General features: G+C 35.0%; 1 protein-coding gene across 4 annotated transcripts in view; it reads left to right on the top strand.

Moving 5' to 3' along the window:
* PPP1R12A (protein phosphatase 1, regulatory subunit 12A) overlaps window positions 1–17815 on the top strand; it is a 168498-nt gene that overhangs the window by 97792 nt on the left and 52891 nt on the right. For all 4 annotated transcript variants that reach the window (XM_010832011.1, XM_010832012.1, XM_010832013.1 and 1 more), the window contains exons 4-9: window positions 1991–2150; window positions 6909–7053; window positions 8350–8424; window positions 9539–9627; window positions 9794–9951; window positions 16571–16695. In XM_010832011.1, the coding sequence (XP_010830313.1) occupies window positions 1991–2150; window positions 6909–7053; window positions 8350–8424; window positions 9539–9627; window positions 9794–9951; window positions 16571–16695 (752 nt within the window). The remainder of the gene's footprint in view (window positions 1–1990; window positions 2151–6908; window positions 7054–8349; window positions 8425–9538; window positions 9628–9793; window positions 9952–16570; window positions 16696–17815) is intronic.

The following is a 17815-nucleotide window of genomic DNA, read 5'->3' as shown; positions in this document are numbered from 1 at the left end:
GGATTTTAAAAATACTTTTCCATTTTTGCCTACTTTTTTAAGATTGAGCTTCAGTTCAACAGTTCAGTTGTGTCTTGAATAAATAAAGCAAGCAAGATAAAGATACATTCCAGGTAGAGGATAACAGCTTGCGCAGTAGCACAAGCAAGTGATGTACTTGACCTATGTGAAGATCCCAGATGGTTAGAGCACTGGGTGATGATAGAGGAGAAATACTAGAGATTAAAAATGCCTTGAGACCAAATCATAAATGGCTTTGTATGCTACACTTAAGAGCTTGAGCTTTGTCTTATAAGAGCTTAGCAATCAGTGACAGGTTTTTATAGAAAAGTGAGATGATCATATTTTAATACCGAAAAACCAGTCTTGTGATCATGTGGGGAATGACTCAGAAGGGACTGAGGTGAATGAATTAAGGGCCAGCTGTAGTCGTCAAAGTGTGAGACATAAGATATGAATTAAAATAGCATAAGGCAATGACACCCCACTCCAGTACTCTTCTTGCCTGGCAAATCCTATGGACGGAGGAGCCTGGTAGGCTGCAGTCCATGGGGTCGCTAAGAGTCGGACATGACTGAGTGACTTCACTTTCACTTTTTCACTTTCATGCATTGGAGAAGAAAATGGCAACCCACTCCAGTGTTCTTGCCTGGAGAATCCCAGGGACGGCAGAATCTGGTGGGCTGCAATCCATGGGGTCTCACAGAGTCAGACACAACTGAAGTGACTTAGCAGCAGCAGCAAGGAGCCATTACAAAGACATTCTAGGAGATGGCAACTCACAATCTGCCAACTAATTGGATGAGGGCTGGAGATAAGGTAAAGGGAGGGATTAAGGATGACCTCCAGGTTTCTAGGCAGGTGTTGGAACCTAAGGCTTCTCTGGTGGCTCAGCGTAATGAACCCTCCTGCCAATGCAGGAGACTTCAGTTCAAAACCTGGATCAGGAAGATGCCCAGGAGAAGGAACTGGCAACCCACTCCAGTATTCTTGCCTGGAGAATCCCATGGACAGAGGAGCCTGGCAGACTGCAGTCCTTGAGGTCGCAAAAGAGTCGGACACAATTTAGCAACTAAACAGTATTCATTTAGTAAACATTTACTGATCCTTTTTACTTTAGATCAGGTACCCATCCAGATGATAGGGATAGAAGATAAAAAAGCAGTATCTTCACCTTTTTAAAAACTCTTAAAATTTATGATCTTCTAAAGTGTAAATGATGTGATGTGTGCTGTTTTTTAAATAGCCAGCATTTGAAAACATAAGATAACATGAGATTACTGAAGAATTTCAGGATTAACTTTTCTCTTTTAATTTTTTTCTTAGAATGTTGAGCTCTTTGAAGGTTCTATTCCATTCTGAATTCCCTCAACCTAGCACAATGCTTATCACCTTATCACCTCAACCTAGCACAATGCTTCAAGCTTTTAAATGAATAAACATCTGTATAACTTATTATTAAAATTATAAAACTGATACTAACGGTATGAACAGTGTACTGTGTTGGTTAAAAAATAACCTGTCTTAAGGCCTGTTGAATTTTACATGAAGACAGGACCTCCAAGTTGAAGTGTTTTAATAAATATTTATGCCTACTAGGCTAGAGTTCAGAGAACTAGTCAAAGCAGGTGGATAGAAAATTGAGACTTAAATATATATGATTGTGTTAAAAAAATCTGTTTTTTAGACGAAAGGAAGATATACCTTCGGGAATGTTCAAATATTCAAAAACAAAAGGAATAAGCAGAAAAGGTTAAATAAAAAAGCCAAAAAAATATTGTAAGGACAGAAATTAAATAGTCAGTTAAAAATGCTAATAAAATATCTACAGTATTCCTGCATTTCTTTAACCAGCGTGTTCTAGGCAGCCCAGTTTTCAAAAATATAATATCACTTTTAATTTTCACTTAAAATGATTGAGATAATTTTATTTCCAAACAAAAACATTTTCTATAGAGAAAAAAATAAAAAGTTATTTTTATCATATCAGGGGTTGATATAGAAGCAGCTCGAAAAGAAGAGGAACGAATAATGCTTAGAGATGCCAGACAGTGGTTAAATAGTGGTCATATAAATGATGTCCGGCATGCAAAATCTGGAGGTACAGCGCTTCACGTTGCAGCCGCCAAGGGCTATACAGAAGTTTTAAAGTAAGTATTGCTTCTCACAGTTGTTTTTCTGTGCTTCTCACAGTTGTTTTTCTGCTTTGTTTTCTTTGTTTCATTTTTCCTTTTTTAAGATACCTGCTAATGTTATTTTGAAACAGTTTTTGAAAATTACTTAAATGAATGTTATTGTTTTGTTTCTGAAGTTCTTTCATTCTCAAATTTTTATTATTCTCCTGTTGTTTTTTTCCATTGCAGTTTTCTGATAAGTAAAATTTAAGTGTCAGACAACCATTATGTGTTACCTTCTGGTCTGGTAAATTATTAGAGTCTCTTTGAGGTTCTCAGATAGGTGAGCTCTGGATACAGAAACTAAGAACAATGTTGTATATAATATGTACTATCAAATTCTGAGAGTCGTACTGATTATTTACTTACATATAATTTGTCTGATTTTGGTTTTTTTTTTAAGATTTTCACTATGTGAGCACTGGAATTCAGAGAGCTATTAGCATAATATTAAACCATAAGCAACTTAGACTATACAGTAAGTCCCCTATCTATGAACAAGTTCTGTTCCAAGAGTTTATTCATAACACCAATTTGTAAGTCCAACAGAGTTAGCCTAGGTACCCAATTAACACAATTGGTTATATAGTATTGTGCTTAATAGATTTATGATACTTTTCACACAAATAATATATAAAGGCAAGCAAGAAATAAAGAAAACTTGTTTAATCTTACAGTACAATACCTTGAAAAGTATAGTACTACAACACAGTAGCTGGCATACAGGGTGGGCATTGAATGAGCAGACAGAAAGAGTTGCTGACTGGAGGAGGGAGAGATGGTGGGAGATGGTAGAGCTGAAGGATCATCAGCAACAGGAAGCAGAGGACAAGCTGCAGTGTCACTCATGTTTGACGTTGATGGCACAGGTTCTGGTTCCTTGCTGGGTTCAATTCTATCTACCCTCTTGAAAAAATGACCCAGTGTTGTCTGGGTAGTACCTCTTTTTTCTCTTCTCGTAGATGTCACGGTAGCACTGGATGGCATTCTGAAAGGCTGCTGCAACCTTCCTGTCCTGTTCTGCATTTGGGTCCTGTGACTCAAAAGCTTTCTGTGCCTCCTCAGATGAAGAAACTCCCCTTGCCATTTCCTGTGTCGTAAATCGCTTCTGTTCTTCAGTTAACTTCTTCCTCTTGTCTCTCTTCGTCCTTTCTCTGGGCCTCCAGTTCCATCTTTTCACCTCACTCCACTCTCTAATTACTGTCACTGTTGTTCCATTGTTATTGCTTGGTACCTCTTGGCAGCACCAGGTACATCAGTGCTGCTTTTACGCTTGCTCCTGGAATCCTAGGCTTGAAATAAAGGTACTGTACTACTGTACTGTATACAGTACTGAATGGTAAAGTACTCAAAAGCACAACCACTGTGGTAGACGCACACACGTGGTGGTGTACGCCAGGCACGTGAACCAACTTCTGTGATTGGACGTGTGAATATGTGTTCACATCTTTGAAAGTTCAAAACTTAAAGGTTTGTATATGGGGGACTTACTTATTGACCAACAGATATTCTTAGGAAAAGCTCTTTTATGTCACAACAAATTTGCGTTTTGGTTTTTTCTTATGCAATGCAAAGGTGTTGGCAACTATGTATAAAAAAAGAATTCATTGCGTAACTTTTGTTATATGTATGCAAAAGCTAATAAGACTGGCCCTCAGCAAAATCTACTGCACCCTTTATGTTGCGCTTGTTCCACCTGGGCCTCTAATATAAATCTGTCCTTATTCCCTCTCTTCCGTAAGAACAGTGATGGGTCAGTTATTCTAGATTCCTCCTATTTCAGTCTCTGCTCACTTCAGGAACTTAAGCCTTCTCCTAGAATGGTACATTTAACTCTTTAATTAGTTTCCTTGTCTCATCTGTTTCTCCCTAGTACAAAACTTTTCCAAACTTTCAAGGCCCATTAGTGTGGGTCATGAAATGCACTTAGTGAATTGCAAACAGCATTTAAAAGAAAATAATTGAAAATATCAAAGAGTATTACATATGGTGAAGATAATTTTGTTTCTTAAAATTCTTGTTTCTGTGAATGTATATATGAGTACCAGATTGCTCTATTAAATGGATTTCTAGACTGCTTCCAAGTGGTATTTGTAATTTAGTTATATAGGCTCTTAATGTCCTTCGTTAAGATTCTTAGAAATTGTGATGAATTTTAAACTCTTCAGCCTAGCACATAAGACCATCAGTCATCTGGCCATTGGTTTCCCTGTCAAGCTAAGCTGCTACCACTGATCCTCAGGCATTCATGAGTCCAACTATATATATCCTCTTTAAGTTCTGTCATGATGTCTTAAAGCATACTCTTACTTCTGTCTAGGTACCTTCATTCACCATCTCTTCAACTTAGAAGTAAATTCCTTTTGATTCTTTGACTCAGTTCAAGGCTCTTCAGTCTATGGGAAAAAAAGCTCAGCCTCATTCATAATAATTGCAGATAAAGCTGCAATGAATCATCATTTTCCATCTATCATACTGGCAAAGATCAAAATGCTTGGCACAGTGTCGACAAAGTTGGGAAAAAGCACTCTCTTATGTTATTGGTAGAACTAAAAATGACTATTGAGCAAATTTTATCAAAGTAACAGTTATCCTTTGGTTTAGCAGCATTACCTCTGGGAATTTTTTTTACAGATATTCTTACTCTCCCCTAGGAAATAAGGTATGTGCCAGCAGCGTTGTTTATGATTGGAGTGGGTGATTGCCTAGATTATGATGCATCCTTTCACTAGAATACTCTGTAATGATTAAAACACTACCTAATATATGAAAGGAGCAATAGGATGTGTTAAGTGTCAACCCAAGGATAGAACTGTGCCTCATTTGTGTTTATTTATTTATTTTTTAAATTTAAGTTGTATCTGTTTATATATATGCCTAAAATCTCTCTGTAAGGATCTAATCAAAAATTGTAGTATGGTTATCTATGGGGAGGGGAAGCTGGTTGGCTAAAGGTCAGCAATGGGAAAGTGACTTTCCTATATAGTCATTTATTCTTTTTTATTTTTGAAACTTGGGAGTGTATTACTTAGGAAAGAACATATGAAATCAAAAATAAATAGAAGAGATCTGTTTCGGATGTCAGCATCTCCCCCTTTATCCCCTCCCTGCAAACACACAGCCCCTTTCAGCTGACTTTTAGGCTTTTCAGCCCTGTACTTCTAAAGCAGCTTCACCGTAAACGTGTCTGTGAGGGTTGATTGTTGTTTTACTTGACTTTTGTCCTCCATTAGAAGTTCCTTGAGTATAATAAATACCATCTTATATTTTTGGAGTACCCTTGCATGGCCTGGTATATAGAGAGCCTTATAGTTGGGAGCGGGGAGAGGGGAATGTTTCTACTTTTCTCTCCACACAGACTCCCCAGTACTTAGAATACCACGCAGGGTATTTAACATTATTATAGTTCATATTTCCTAATTGTGGATATATTTTTTATTTTTCCCTATTAATAAAATATCTGATAATGTATGTATTAGTGGCGATATTTTTTTAACTTAAAGCTTCAGACTTATATCTACTAGCCTGTTTTGTAGATCAGTGGCTCTTAAATGTTGATCTGCAGTCATATAACAGGCAGTGATGTGAGGTCATATGGAGGACTTATTAAAAACACAGATTGACAGGGCCCATCTCCCAAAATGCTGATTAATTCAGTGGAACTGGGGTGGAGATGGGGAATTTTTTTTTTTTTTTTTTAAACAAGTTCTTAAGATGGTTCCACTATGGAGCCATAAATAGAAACATCTTCTTTAGATATTGTTAGGAAATAGGGAAATCAGTTCTTAAACATAAATAAATGATTATATGTTAGCTATCACTACCACCTCCTGTAGGTAAAAAGAAGCCCTTCTCAAGGTCAACATCTTGGAAAGTAAGGTAAAGGTTAACCAGATTTGAGTTATGAGGTATTTAGTGTTCGCCTTTGTGTGTGGGGCTGTGCTGTGTGCAAATTATAGACCCATTCTTTGATCTCTATGAGCTTAATTTCTAAATAAAAGTTGATGTCAATATATAGTTAGAAGGGCATACTAACATTTATGTAACTTTTTGCATTGTATTAAAATGTATTCCTGTTTTCTAGCTTTGTTGATGATTAGAATATCTGCTTTCTACTGCTACAGAAAATAGACTCAACCCCTCAGAATACTTGTTTTGCTTTGTTTTGTTTCTAACAGATTGTCATTTTCTTGTGAAAATTTCCAGTGGTAGATCATAAAGGTTCATGAAAGCTTTCATAAACCAGTTCCTTAACTGGAAAGCAACAATAACACTACAAATGTTTGTTTAATCCCAGTATATTTTGAGAACGTGTTCAGCCTGACATGATATATCATATGGAAGCCATTTCCTATAGTAAATCAGTTTAACATACAAATTGATCTAGTAGTTTTGAAAAATCATAGACTTCCCTGTGAAAATTTCAGTTAGAAACATCTTAATAAGAATCAATATCATACCAAACCATAAGACACAGTCATTAAGAGGAATAATTATGAGGAATTGATCAAAACTGAATTCATTATTATGGCAGTAACTCAGGATTCTCTATTTCAGTGTTTTCTGAGAATTACTTTTTTTTGCCCTAGTTAATTTGTTGAGGGGAGGAGAAATTTTGAACTATGAAAAGAAATATATTGCAAATTTTTGTTTAAGTGCATGGTATACAGCTGTTGATTATATTCACTCATTTCTAGATTTTAATGATTATCTAATTCACTGTAATTTGTTTAGACTTTTAATACAGGCAGGCTATGATGTTAATATTAAAGATTATGATGGCTGGACACCTCTTCATGCTGCAGCTCATTGGGGTAAAGAAGAAGCATGTCGGATTTTAGTGGACAATCTGTGTGATATGGAGATGGTCAACAAAGTGGTAGGCCTTTTAAATGTACCTTAAATATTTTAACTTTTAAAAATAGAGTTTTAGTCTTTAAAATATTATACATTTTATACTATACATTATATAATTGTGTTAAGCTTTTCATAATTGTCAGTTGTTTATTCATTTTTATTATTAAGTCTTTTCCCGCTACTTATGAGGCTCTTCCATTGATATTATATTTAAAAACTCATAAATTAAAACTTTACAAATGTATAAGGTAGAGTATATTCTAAACAATGAACTTTCTGGTGTTCTGGAAACTTGTACCAGTAGGGTTATTATAAGGACAAAGCCGGCAACAAGAAAAATCCTTATTATTTTTGGCCACCAGCTCTTTAAAATTGTCTTTCCCACTGTGAATAAAAACAGATTGACAGATGTTTGTCTGGACTGATTTTTGAAACTAAGTCATACCTGTGGCTAGATGAACTTTTAAGTATATTTGAAATGCATATATTTATCTTATTATTCTAGTAAGAATTTAATTAATTTTTATGGTGGTAAAATAGAAATAAGATTTCAAAACGGCAAACTTGGAGTTACTACATGACCCAGTTATTCTGCTTGTAGCTGTTATACCCAAAAAAATTAAAACAGATGTCCACACAAAAACCTGTATACAAATGTTCATAGCAGTGTTATTCATTATATACCAGAAAAGCAAAAGCAGATGCAGATGTCCATCAGCCGGTGAATAAATTATCAGACTATGGTGTACAATACAATGGAATAATATTCAGCAATTGAAAAAAGAATGAAGTAGATACTTACTACAACATGGAAGAACCTTGAAAACAGTATGTTAAGTAAAGGAAGCCAGTCACAAAGGACTGTATACTGTATGATTCCTTTCATATGAAATGTCCAGAATAGGTAACAAGAATCTAAGTACGTTAGTGGTTGCCTTAGACTGGGCGAGCAAGGAGGAATGGTGAGGAGATTGCAGTGGGTATGTCATTTATTTTGAGGATGATGAAAATGTTCTAAAACTGGTTGTGGTGATACTCGTGGATATACTAAAAACCATTGGATTGCATACTTTAAATAGTTGACTTGTATGTGAACTATAGATCAATAAAGCTGTTACCAAAATAAGTAAGGGGATGTATATCAGTTGCTTCTTCCTCACATGGATTTTTCATTTATCTACTTCAAATCATTTGTACCATGTTTTGTAGCTACTATAAAAAAAATTACCTAATTCTTTCTGTAGATTTATAGAGAATCACTGAGGGCATAATTTATTGATAACTTTTTATCATCACCAACCCTTTGTTTTCTGTGTAGGGCCAGACAGCCTTTGATGTAGCAGATGAGGACATTTTAGGATATTTAGAAGAGTTGCAAAAGAAGCAAAATCTGGTATGTTTGATGACTATCTAAAAATTGTCTCTATTAGTGAATCCCCTTATAACACTGAATTTCAGACAGTTGAAAAGGTGTTCTTATAATATTTTGTACTGTTTGGTTTTAAGGTATTCCCAGCAAACAAATTAAATGACAGTAAATGAGAATAAAGGAGTAGTGGTGGTATTTTTTTAGCCTTTTGTGTTGCCCTTTCCCCATTTCTCTAGCCTCCCCTTCCCAAAGGAATACTTAGATAATGTATGTGCGTGTGTGCTCAGTTGCTAATCTGTGTCCAATTCTGCGACCCCAATTCTGCGACCCCATGGACTGTAGCCCCCCAGGCTCCTCTGTCCACGGGATTCTCCAGGCAAGAATACTGGAGTGGGTTGCCATGCCCTCCTCCAGGGGATTTCCCAACCTAGGGATCGAATCCCCTTCTGCATTGTAGGTGGATTCTTTACCTACTGGGCCACCAGGGAAGCCCTGTATAATGTGTATGTTCTCAATAATGTTTTTGTGATTTCATAAGGAGGTTTGCTTAGAAGGTGGAGACAATCTCAGATTTCAAAAATAGCGTACCCTAGAAAAGCAAACAGTTTTGCTTTTTACATATATTATATATATATATTATATATATACACATACCAATATATATATACATATATATATATATTGCTTCCTATAACTAGGAAGCAATTGTTTAAGTATTATCAGACATCCTAAATGATTAATGGACTCTGGCTTTTTCAGTAAACTAAAGTTGGAGGGATCTTTAAAAAAAAATCCAACTTAATCCTTTGTGGAGCACCTCCCCCCCTTTTTTTTGGCTGCATAGCATATCTTAGTTCCTCGACCAGGAATTGAACCTGTGCCTTCTGTACAGAAGGGTGGAATCTTAACCACAGGACCACCGGAGAACTCTCCTTTGTGGACATTTTTAACTGTCTAGTTCTTTTTTATTCTTTATCCAAGCCCTTTTCTTTTTAGGTAAAATTTAAATCTTTGTTCTATCTGTTTGTTTTCATTTAGTGTTTGGGAGGCTACTTTGTTACTATTTTAAATTCTGTATTTTGCTGATTTATATTATTTTAATAGTATTCTTATTTTTCTTTGTGTAACTTTTATAAAGCTCCATAGTGAAAAACGGGAAAAGAAATCTCCACTAATTGAATCAACAGCTAATATGGATAATAATCAGTCACAGAAGACCTTTAAAAAGTAAGTAAAATATTAAAGGAGATTTTGTTATTTTTTTAAATGAGTTGGCATGATAGCCACAGATATGGTTATTAGATTTTGTGGATCTGAGAAAAATTAATACATTTATATTGTACTTTGACCTTTTGTTTTTATAATTATTTTAAGGCTTTTTTTCCTTTTACAGTAAAGAGACATTGATTATTGAGCCTGAGAAAAATGCATCCCGTATTGAATCTCTGGAACAAGAAAAGGTTGATGATGAAGAAGAAGGAAAGAAAGATGAATCTAGTTGCTCTAGTGAAGAAGATGAGGAAGATGACTCAGAATCAGAAGCTGAAACAGGTAAAATGTGAAGGATAAAAGGATTTTTAGTGAAATTTTGATGAACTATAAAGTAAGATGAGGTCAGACTTTAATTTTGAAACTTTTCAGACTGACATGCTATTAAAGATCCCTGCAAAGCCAGCAACAAGCCTGTAAATTACCTTTCAGGAGTGTTAGAATGTTAAGTATAGTAGTGATTGTATTGTTCTCTAATTACCTGGATGCTCTTGATCACCTTTGTGTTTCACTGACTTATATTTTTAAGTTTGAAGAAGGTGAAGAAGCTTTGAAGACTCCTTTTGGGTGGTACAGATAGGGTTAGATGGGTTCCCAGCAATTCAAGAATGCTCCTGCTGCTTTCTGAGACCCAAGTACAGGAAGCTGGCTCCCAAGTATTTCCTGAGTAATAGAAAGTTGGGACTGAGTCCCAAGAATTTTTCCTGTAGACGTGTGGGGAAATTTATTTTGTTTTGAGGAATTTTAAATATATAGAAAAATATAATAAACTTTCATACTCAGACTACCAAAACTAAGCAGCTATTGACTTTTAGCTATATTTGTTTTTAATTTTCTTTTAATAAAATTAAAACTGTTGTCTTCTTTAATCATCACCCTAGTCTACTTCTCTTTCATTTCTTTCCCAAATCACTATCATGAGTTTTTTCCTGAATCTCCTAATCCATTGTTATACTCTTATCTTACATTCAAAAATAATATATAGTAATTATAAGGTTGTTTTGTGTTTCATTTTCTACCCTAGAAATCGTTATGCAGCTTGTTTTTTTTTTTACTTAAAAGTTTTGTTTCTATCTATCTGTATCTTTTTATATATAATCTATCCCTTCAGTTACTGTATAATATTCATTAAATACATTGACTTCCTTTTTGATAAAAAATTAACCTAATTCCCAGTGTTTTATTGTAAACAGTCCTGGAGCAGTCATTTTATAATTATCTCCCTGTGTATATGTCCAAGAGGTTCTCTAATAGATATACTGAAAAACTGGATCATTGAGTCATATTTTCATTTTTCACAGATGCTGCTAGATTGTTTTGCTATAACAATTTAAATCCTTTTTATTATCAAGGGTATAGTTTCTATATTTTTTTCCTCTGGCTCACATTTTTATAAATTTTGTTTACTGAATTGCTTTTATTCTTTACTGCCTAATCACTCAAAACTTCTGAAGAGTTTGAGATTCCAGTATTGCCATCTTTGAGTTGTGTAACCTGGCATTTTGGCATTTTAACATATTTACCAGAAATAGTATTTCATTTCCATTAAGATTTTTATTAATGCAAGACTATCATCATAATCTCAGGACTAGTTTGGTGATCAAGTGGTAAACACAAAGGAGCCCTAGAATCCCTTGAACTCCCCCTGTTTCCTCTGGACTCAACAACAGCAGTTTTGAATCAGACTATTTTTACTCACTCAGCAAAATATTTTATCTAAGAAAATGTGAGAAGTTAAAGTTTACTAAATAAACATGTCAAGGAACATATTGTTAATTCTATTTCCCATTAAAAACAAGATACTGCTAAATAGGTACAGGCTAGCTTTGTTGCCAGGTGCTTTGTTATGAATTTCCTTATTTTCTTGAACTTACTAGTACTACAAGTAAATTATTTTTTGGAAATACACAAAGAGTTTTTGAGGTTTATAAATGGCTAGATTTTAGACTCTAGGGATTTATTAATAATTTTTTATTTATTGCTATCACATTGCTGGTCAGGTAAGTCAGCATATCGTTTGCCTTGATGACACAGTAGTATAAGTAAAATTGGAAGTAGAACAACAGGTAGTCATTGAATATTAAAATTTATTTGTATAACATGCTAATTAAAATATTTCTAATTATAAAAGCAAATTATATGAAAATCAGCATGTACAGTGTTCAAGAACATGAACTGATTCATGCATGTAATTATGGATGTAAGTTATTTAATCTGATTTCTCTGAAATCAGGGTAATAATACCTGCTTTACATGGATACTGTATAATAATTACTCTGTAATAAACATTAATTTTCGTATATTGTGTAAAATTAAAGTTTACTCATTTAAATATGATTAATGTACATGTTTATCTAATAATACTTCAGTTAAATTTGTTCAGTTCATTTGAAAGATAAAATGACACCATTGAAATTTAAATTGACTCAAATACAAGTATTTAAAGTTCCAGAAAAACATCTATTTCTACTTTATTGACTATGCCAAAGCCTTTGACTGTGTGGATCACAATAAACTGTGGAAAATTCTGAAAGAGATGGGAATACCAGACCACTTGACCTGCCTCTGAGAAACCTATATGCAGGTCAGGAAGCAACAGAACTGGATATGGAACTACAGACTGGTTCCAAATAGGAAAAGGAGTATGTCAAGGCTGTATATTGTCACCCTGCTTATTTAACTTATATGCAGAGTACATCATGAGAAACGCTGGGCTGGAAGAAACACAAGCTGGAATCAAGATTGCTGGGAGAAATATCAATAACCTCAGATATGCAGATCACAAACCCCTATGGCAGAAAGGGAAGAAGAACTAAAGAGCCTCTTGATGAAAGTGAGAGGAGAGTGAAAAAGTTGGCTTAAAGCTCAGCATTCAGAAAACAAAGATCATGGCATCTGGTCCCATCACTTCATGGGAAATAGATGGGGAAACAGTGGAAACAGTGTCAGAGTTTATTTTTTTGGGCTCCCAAATCACTGCAGATGGTGACTGCAGCCATGAAATTAAAAGACACTTACTCCTTGGAAGGAAAGTTATGACCAACCTAGATAGCATATTCAAAAGCATATTCAAAAAGCATATTACTTTGCTAACAAAGGTCCATCTAGTCAAGGCAATGGTTTTTCCAGTGGTCTTGTATGGATGTGAGAGTTGGATTGTCAAGAAAGCTGAGTGCCGAAGAATTGATGCTTTTGAACTGTGGTGTTGGAGAAGACTCTTTAGAGTCCCTTGGACTGCAAGGAGATCCAACCAGTCCATTCTAAAGGAGATCAGCCCAGGCATTTCTTTGGAAGGGGTGATGCTAAAGCTGAAACTCCAGTACTTTGGCCACCTCATGCAAAGAGTTGACTCATTGGAACAGACTCTGATGCTGGGAGGGATTGGGGGCAGGAGGAGAAGGGGACAAAAGAGGATGAGATGGCTGGATGGCATCATCAACTCAATGGACATGAGCTTGAGTGAACTCCGGGAGTTGGTGATGGACAGGGAGGCCTGGCGTGCCGCAATTCATGGGGTTGCAGAGTGGACACGACTGAGCAACTGAACTGAACTGAAAGTTAGTTTTCTGTAGTTAATCTCCTCTCTGTGAGATATGCTTTGGCCCCTAGTCTCTAGTAAAATTTTCTTGTTGTTCAGTCTAAGTCATGTCCGACTCTTTTTGACCTCATAGAGTGTAGTATATTAGGCTCTTCTGTCCTCTAGTAAAATATGTCATTACAAATCAAACTACAGGCACATCCGCACCAAGACTAGCACCCAGATCTCCTAGCTCATAAGAAGAATTCAAGAACTGGAAGTCCAGATAGCTCAGAGATTTGTTACCTAATTTTTCTTAATTGATCCTTTCTATACAACTCACTGGGCTTCCCTGGTGGCTCAGTGGTAAAGAATCCGCTTGCCAGCTCATTTTTCCATAGCTTTCAGGTTCGGACGCACTTCAAATGCTCAGGAATCACAAAGAACTCTCGTGAAAATGTGGTTTGATTCAAAGGAGCTTCCAAGTTGGAGGACAGGACAGGACAGGACGTATCCCAGTGTGGATTATGGTGATGCTGCAGCATCTCATCACCAGTCCCCAGGGATTCACCTGCCTCCCAGGGTGAATGCAGGTTGTTCCAATGGCAGTAGATTAATCTTGTCTTACAGTGCCTTTCAGTCTGCTTAGGGTCAGATTCCTGGAAAGAGCTGAGAGAGGAGCAGCTTGTTCCTTGTCTTATATACTCCTGAAAAGCCTCCAGAGTTAAAAGCTACCACTGCCAGTTAAGATTTCTCAGAGGTCCAGCTCCTTGTCTAGAGCCTGAGAATGATTTAAGGGGAAAGGAGTAAGCCATATTTCTGCTCACCTCCAGTCTGAAGTTAAAGAGGTCTGAAGAAAGAACAAAGCATATACAATGGAATCCAACTTGGAGGATATAAAAAATGAAATGAAATTTTCTTGTATAGTATACCTGTTCAAATTAGCATACAGTCATTTTAGCCTTTCTAAATAGAGTTAAAAAAAAAAAAAATCTTCCTGCCAAACAGGAAACCACGGGTTCGATCCCTGGGTCAGGAAGATCCCCAGAAGAAGAAAATGGCAACCCACTCCAATATTGCCAGAAAAATCCCTCGGACAGAGTAGTCTGGTGGGCTGCAGGCCATAGGGTCGCTGAGTTGGACGCGACTAAACAGCAACAGCATACAAACTCTCAGTGCTGGGCACTGCTATTTAGCAAACCTCTTGACCTTTGGGTTGAAATTTTGTTGTTTATAGAATGGAAAGAATTAGACTAGGTTATCTGGATAGTTCTTTAAAGTCTTCTATTCTGTAAATATGAATAGAACTAATCACTATCAAATTGTGTTATGTTAGTTCCCAATTTGAAGTTTAAGCATACCAGTCACTCTGCTGAGTTTCTCAGAAAGCTAACTTTAAATGTTTCTCTAAAGCATTGTACTTGATAATTTTGTTCTTCCTGTTGCTAGTAGCTAGTTGTGCCAGGAAAATTTGACTCGATCTCAAGAATTAACCCATGTAAATGCTGTGTGGTTCCTTCTCTCTCACTCTTTTAATATCAACAAGGCTTTATCATACTTTATTTGGCAAGCTTGAGAAAGCAGTCATTTCCCTATAGAGCTGCAGCTTGACCTGATGATTTCTAAACTGTTTCTTTTTTCTTTTTGCAGGGTTGTTTCCTTGGGAAACTATTTTATATTAAATAACTATTTTGCTGGATTTTCTTTTGTTAAATATTTACAAAACCAGTTTTAAATCAGTTTCATATAAATCAGATTGAAAATAGGGACTCAACCAAAAGTTTAATTTCCTTCCAAATGATTTGTAAATTTTTGAGAGGTAGTTGAGGGAATGAGGAAAGGGAAGTATAGTTTTGCTTTTAGTTTTTTGTTTTTTCCTTTAGAACATGGAGTTTTTATTCTTCGTTGAAGTCAAATGAATGTAAAGGGCTTCAATAACATTGATAATGTTTACTTAAGTTGAATGATGGATACCTGGGGTTGGTTTCATCATTACTCATAAACCAACCATAAATGTTTGCATATGTGCATATACATTCTTTGATGTATGTATTTATTTCAATAATATAAAACAAATTTTTAAATCTAGAGAAAATAGGAAAAAACGAGAAAATGCAAAAAAATATGCTGAACTTTATTTCTCCTTCCAGACTATAAGCTTTATGCAGTTATTTTGTCTTTTCGTTGACTGATATATCCCCAGTGCTTAGGACAATGCTTGAGGTATTAGGCACTTAATAAATATTCATTGAATTAATCTCTTCAGTTAGATGGATTGTTTCCCAGGAGGATGGTTTAATTAAGAGTGTACATGATTTGTACTTAATTATGCTGAGTAGGCTTAGCTTCTGTTGAATGAAAAGAGATTTAACAATGAGAAAAAAAGCTTATTAGACTGAGTTTAGCTCATTCAGTTTATTTGAAAAGCTATGGTAATAGTGATTTTTAAATGTGTCAGTTTGGCCTTGTCCTTTGATATAGTTTGAGATTATGCTTTCAGCCCTATTAACATAGGGAAGAGAGGTAGTATAATAAAAATGAATGTCTCATAGAGCTTTAAAAGCAGTATATTTCTTCCCAGAAGTATAGAAAGATACCTGTTCTATCCCATTTTGAAACTAAAGGAATACTTTAAAGCTCAGTTAAATGACTTTTGACTATTTGAAAAGTTAACTTTTCTAGCTCATTTATAAATTATAGTTAATTTAAAGGTTTAAATTTATATGTGACTTGTGCCAAAAGCTAGTTTGATTTCTGTGTTCAAATAGTCTTTGAATTTTTGCTAGCATCATATTGATTTTTTTCTAGTATTTCAAAAATCTTTTTCTAAGTGATCAATTATTAGTTGGAAATTGTCTTGATACATCATTGGAAGAGATTTAACCTAATTCAGCTTATGTTGTACCCATTTAACTTTATACCTTTTAGGGGTGAGAAGGAATGCTCTTTGTGACATTTAAATGTAACTGTTTGACAGGAATGTAATTACTGACAAAGAGCAGTTTCGGATGTCCTAGAACAAAAAAGAGCTATAAGTTTTAGATAAGCAATATGGAATTTTTTGAAGTTATGTTGTATTCAAGTGTTCAGGTTTTAAAAATTAATTTAAAGTTTTTTTTAAAAACTTCCATAGTGTTAGAAGTACAAAAGTCAGATTTTGTTTGTGCTTTTTATTCTTAAAAGTCTGGTTATGTGTCATGTTCTTATTTAAGTCTTGTACATATTGAAACATTTCTAGAAACTCCTTGAAAAATTCTCTTGTTAAAAGAGATGATAGTGGGAAAACAGAAATACAGTATTAAATACTATTTTAAATATTTCTGAAACTGAACTCATCTAGAATCATGACTCTTAATGTTCTTTTTCTTTTTTTCCCTCCTAAAGATAAGACAAAACCCATGGCTTCTGTAACTAATGCCAATACTTCTAGTACACAAGCAGCTCCTGTAGCTGTTACAACACCTACTGTGTCATCTGGTCAGCCAACACCTACATCACCTATTAAAAAGGTAAAACAAAATTGTGTTTGTTAAAAAATAAATGTATTCTGTGTAAGTACCATTTAAGTTAAAGCATGAAGACAGTTCTAAGTTTAAGGTTTTAGAATAAAAATACTTTTTCTTTACTGAGATTTCTGCTGAACCTGTTACATTCTTTTTTCAGATACTTTTTGCAGTTGATATTAGTTAATCATTGAAAAAATAAAGAGGAGAAAAATAAAATTTTTCATATAAAAAACTACTGAACATGGTAGTTTTTTATTTCCTTTGACTTTTGAGAAACAAGAGTTTTGTATCTTTTATTTCTATTGAGTAAAGGTACTTTTTGGTAATTTGAGGTGTGTATAAGTTAAGCCCGAAAAAAACTGCCACAGGTCACTAAGAGAACTGGAATCTTGATTTTCTAGTTCATTTACAAAGCACCAGGTATGTCTGAACAAACCAAAGGTCAGCTGCTGACCCCACCTCTTGTTAGTTGTTGTGACTCTAGGCGAGTTACTATCTTCCTTATGTGTTCTCCCTAAAAAGGACAAAACAAAAATGATAGTAAAGAGAGAAAATAAGTTATCATTGTTAAGCAGTAACTGAAAGAGCTTGGCTAGTGACTAAGTGCTCCCAAAATGTTAGTTTCATTTCTTCCTCTTCCTTATTTTGTTCTCTATTTATTATCCTTCCTACTTTACTTTCTCCACCAAACAGTGCTTTCCAACTTCGTGTGTTGATATTCAAGACTTCTTTTCCCTGATATTTCAGAACCCATACTTTTTTAAACCCATATTAAAGATTAAGGGTTTTTCTGTGGGTTTTTTTTTTTTTCTTTCTTTAACCTACTGGTCTCGTTTTAAAGGCTTCTCCCTACCAGCCCTTACCTGTCTTTTATAAGCAAACTCATTTCCCTCTCTGTGTAACACACACTCACATACACGTTTGTGCATGCACACACACATAGGCACTCACCCTTTTTTTTTCTTTTCTCAGAACTGTTTTAAGAATTGACTGCTTGCACTGTAACACAGTATTCCTGAATACTTGAGTATGTATTTAAGTACAAATGCATTATCCTTCATTACCACAGTGAAATTAATATACTTAGAAAATTTGACATTGATATAAAACATTATTTATGCTA

The sequence above is a fragment of the Bison bison genome, unplaced genomic scaffold, assembly GCF_000754665.1.
Source record: "Bison bison bison isolate TAMUID 2011002044 unplaced genomic scaffold, Bison_UMD1.0 scf7180017864535, whole genome shotgun sequence".
In the NCBI taxonomy this organism is placed as follows: domain Eukaryota; kingdom Metazoa; phylum Chordata; class Mammalia; order Artiodactyla; family Bovidae; genus Bison; species Bison bison.
Note: the sequence above shows the minus strand (reverse complement) of the source record. Positions and strands in the feature narration are given on the sequence as shown.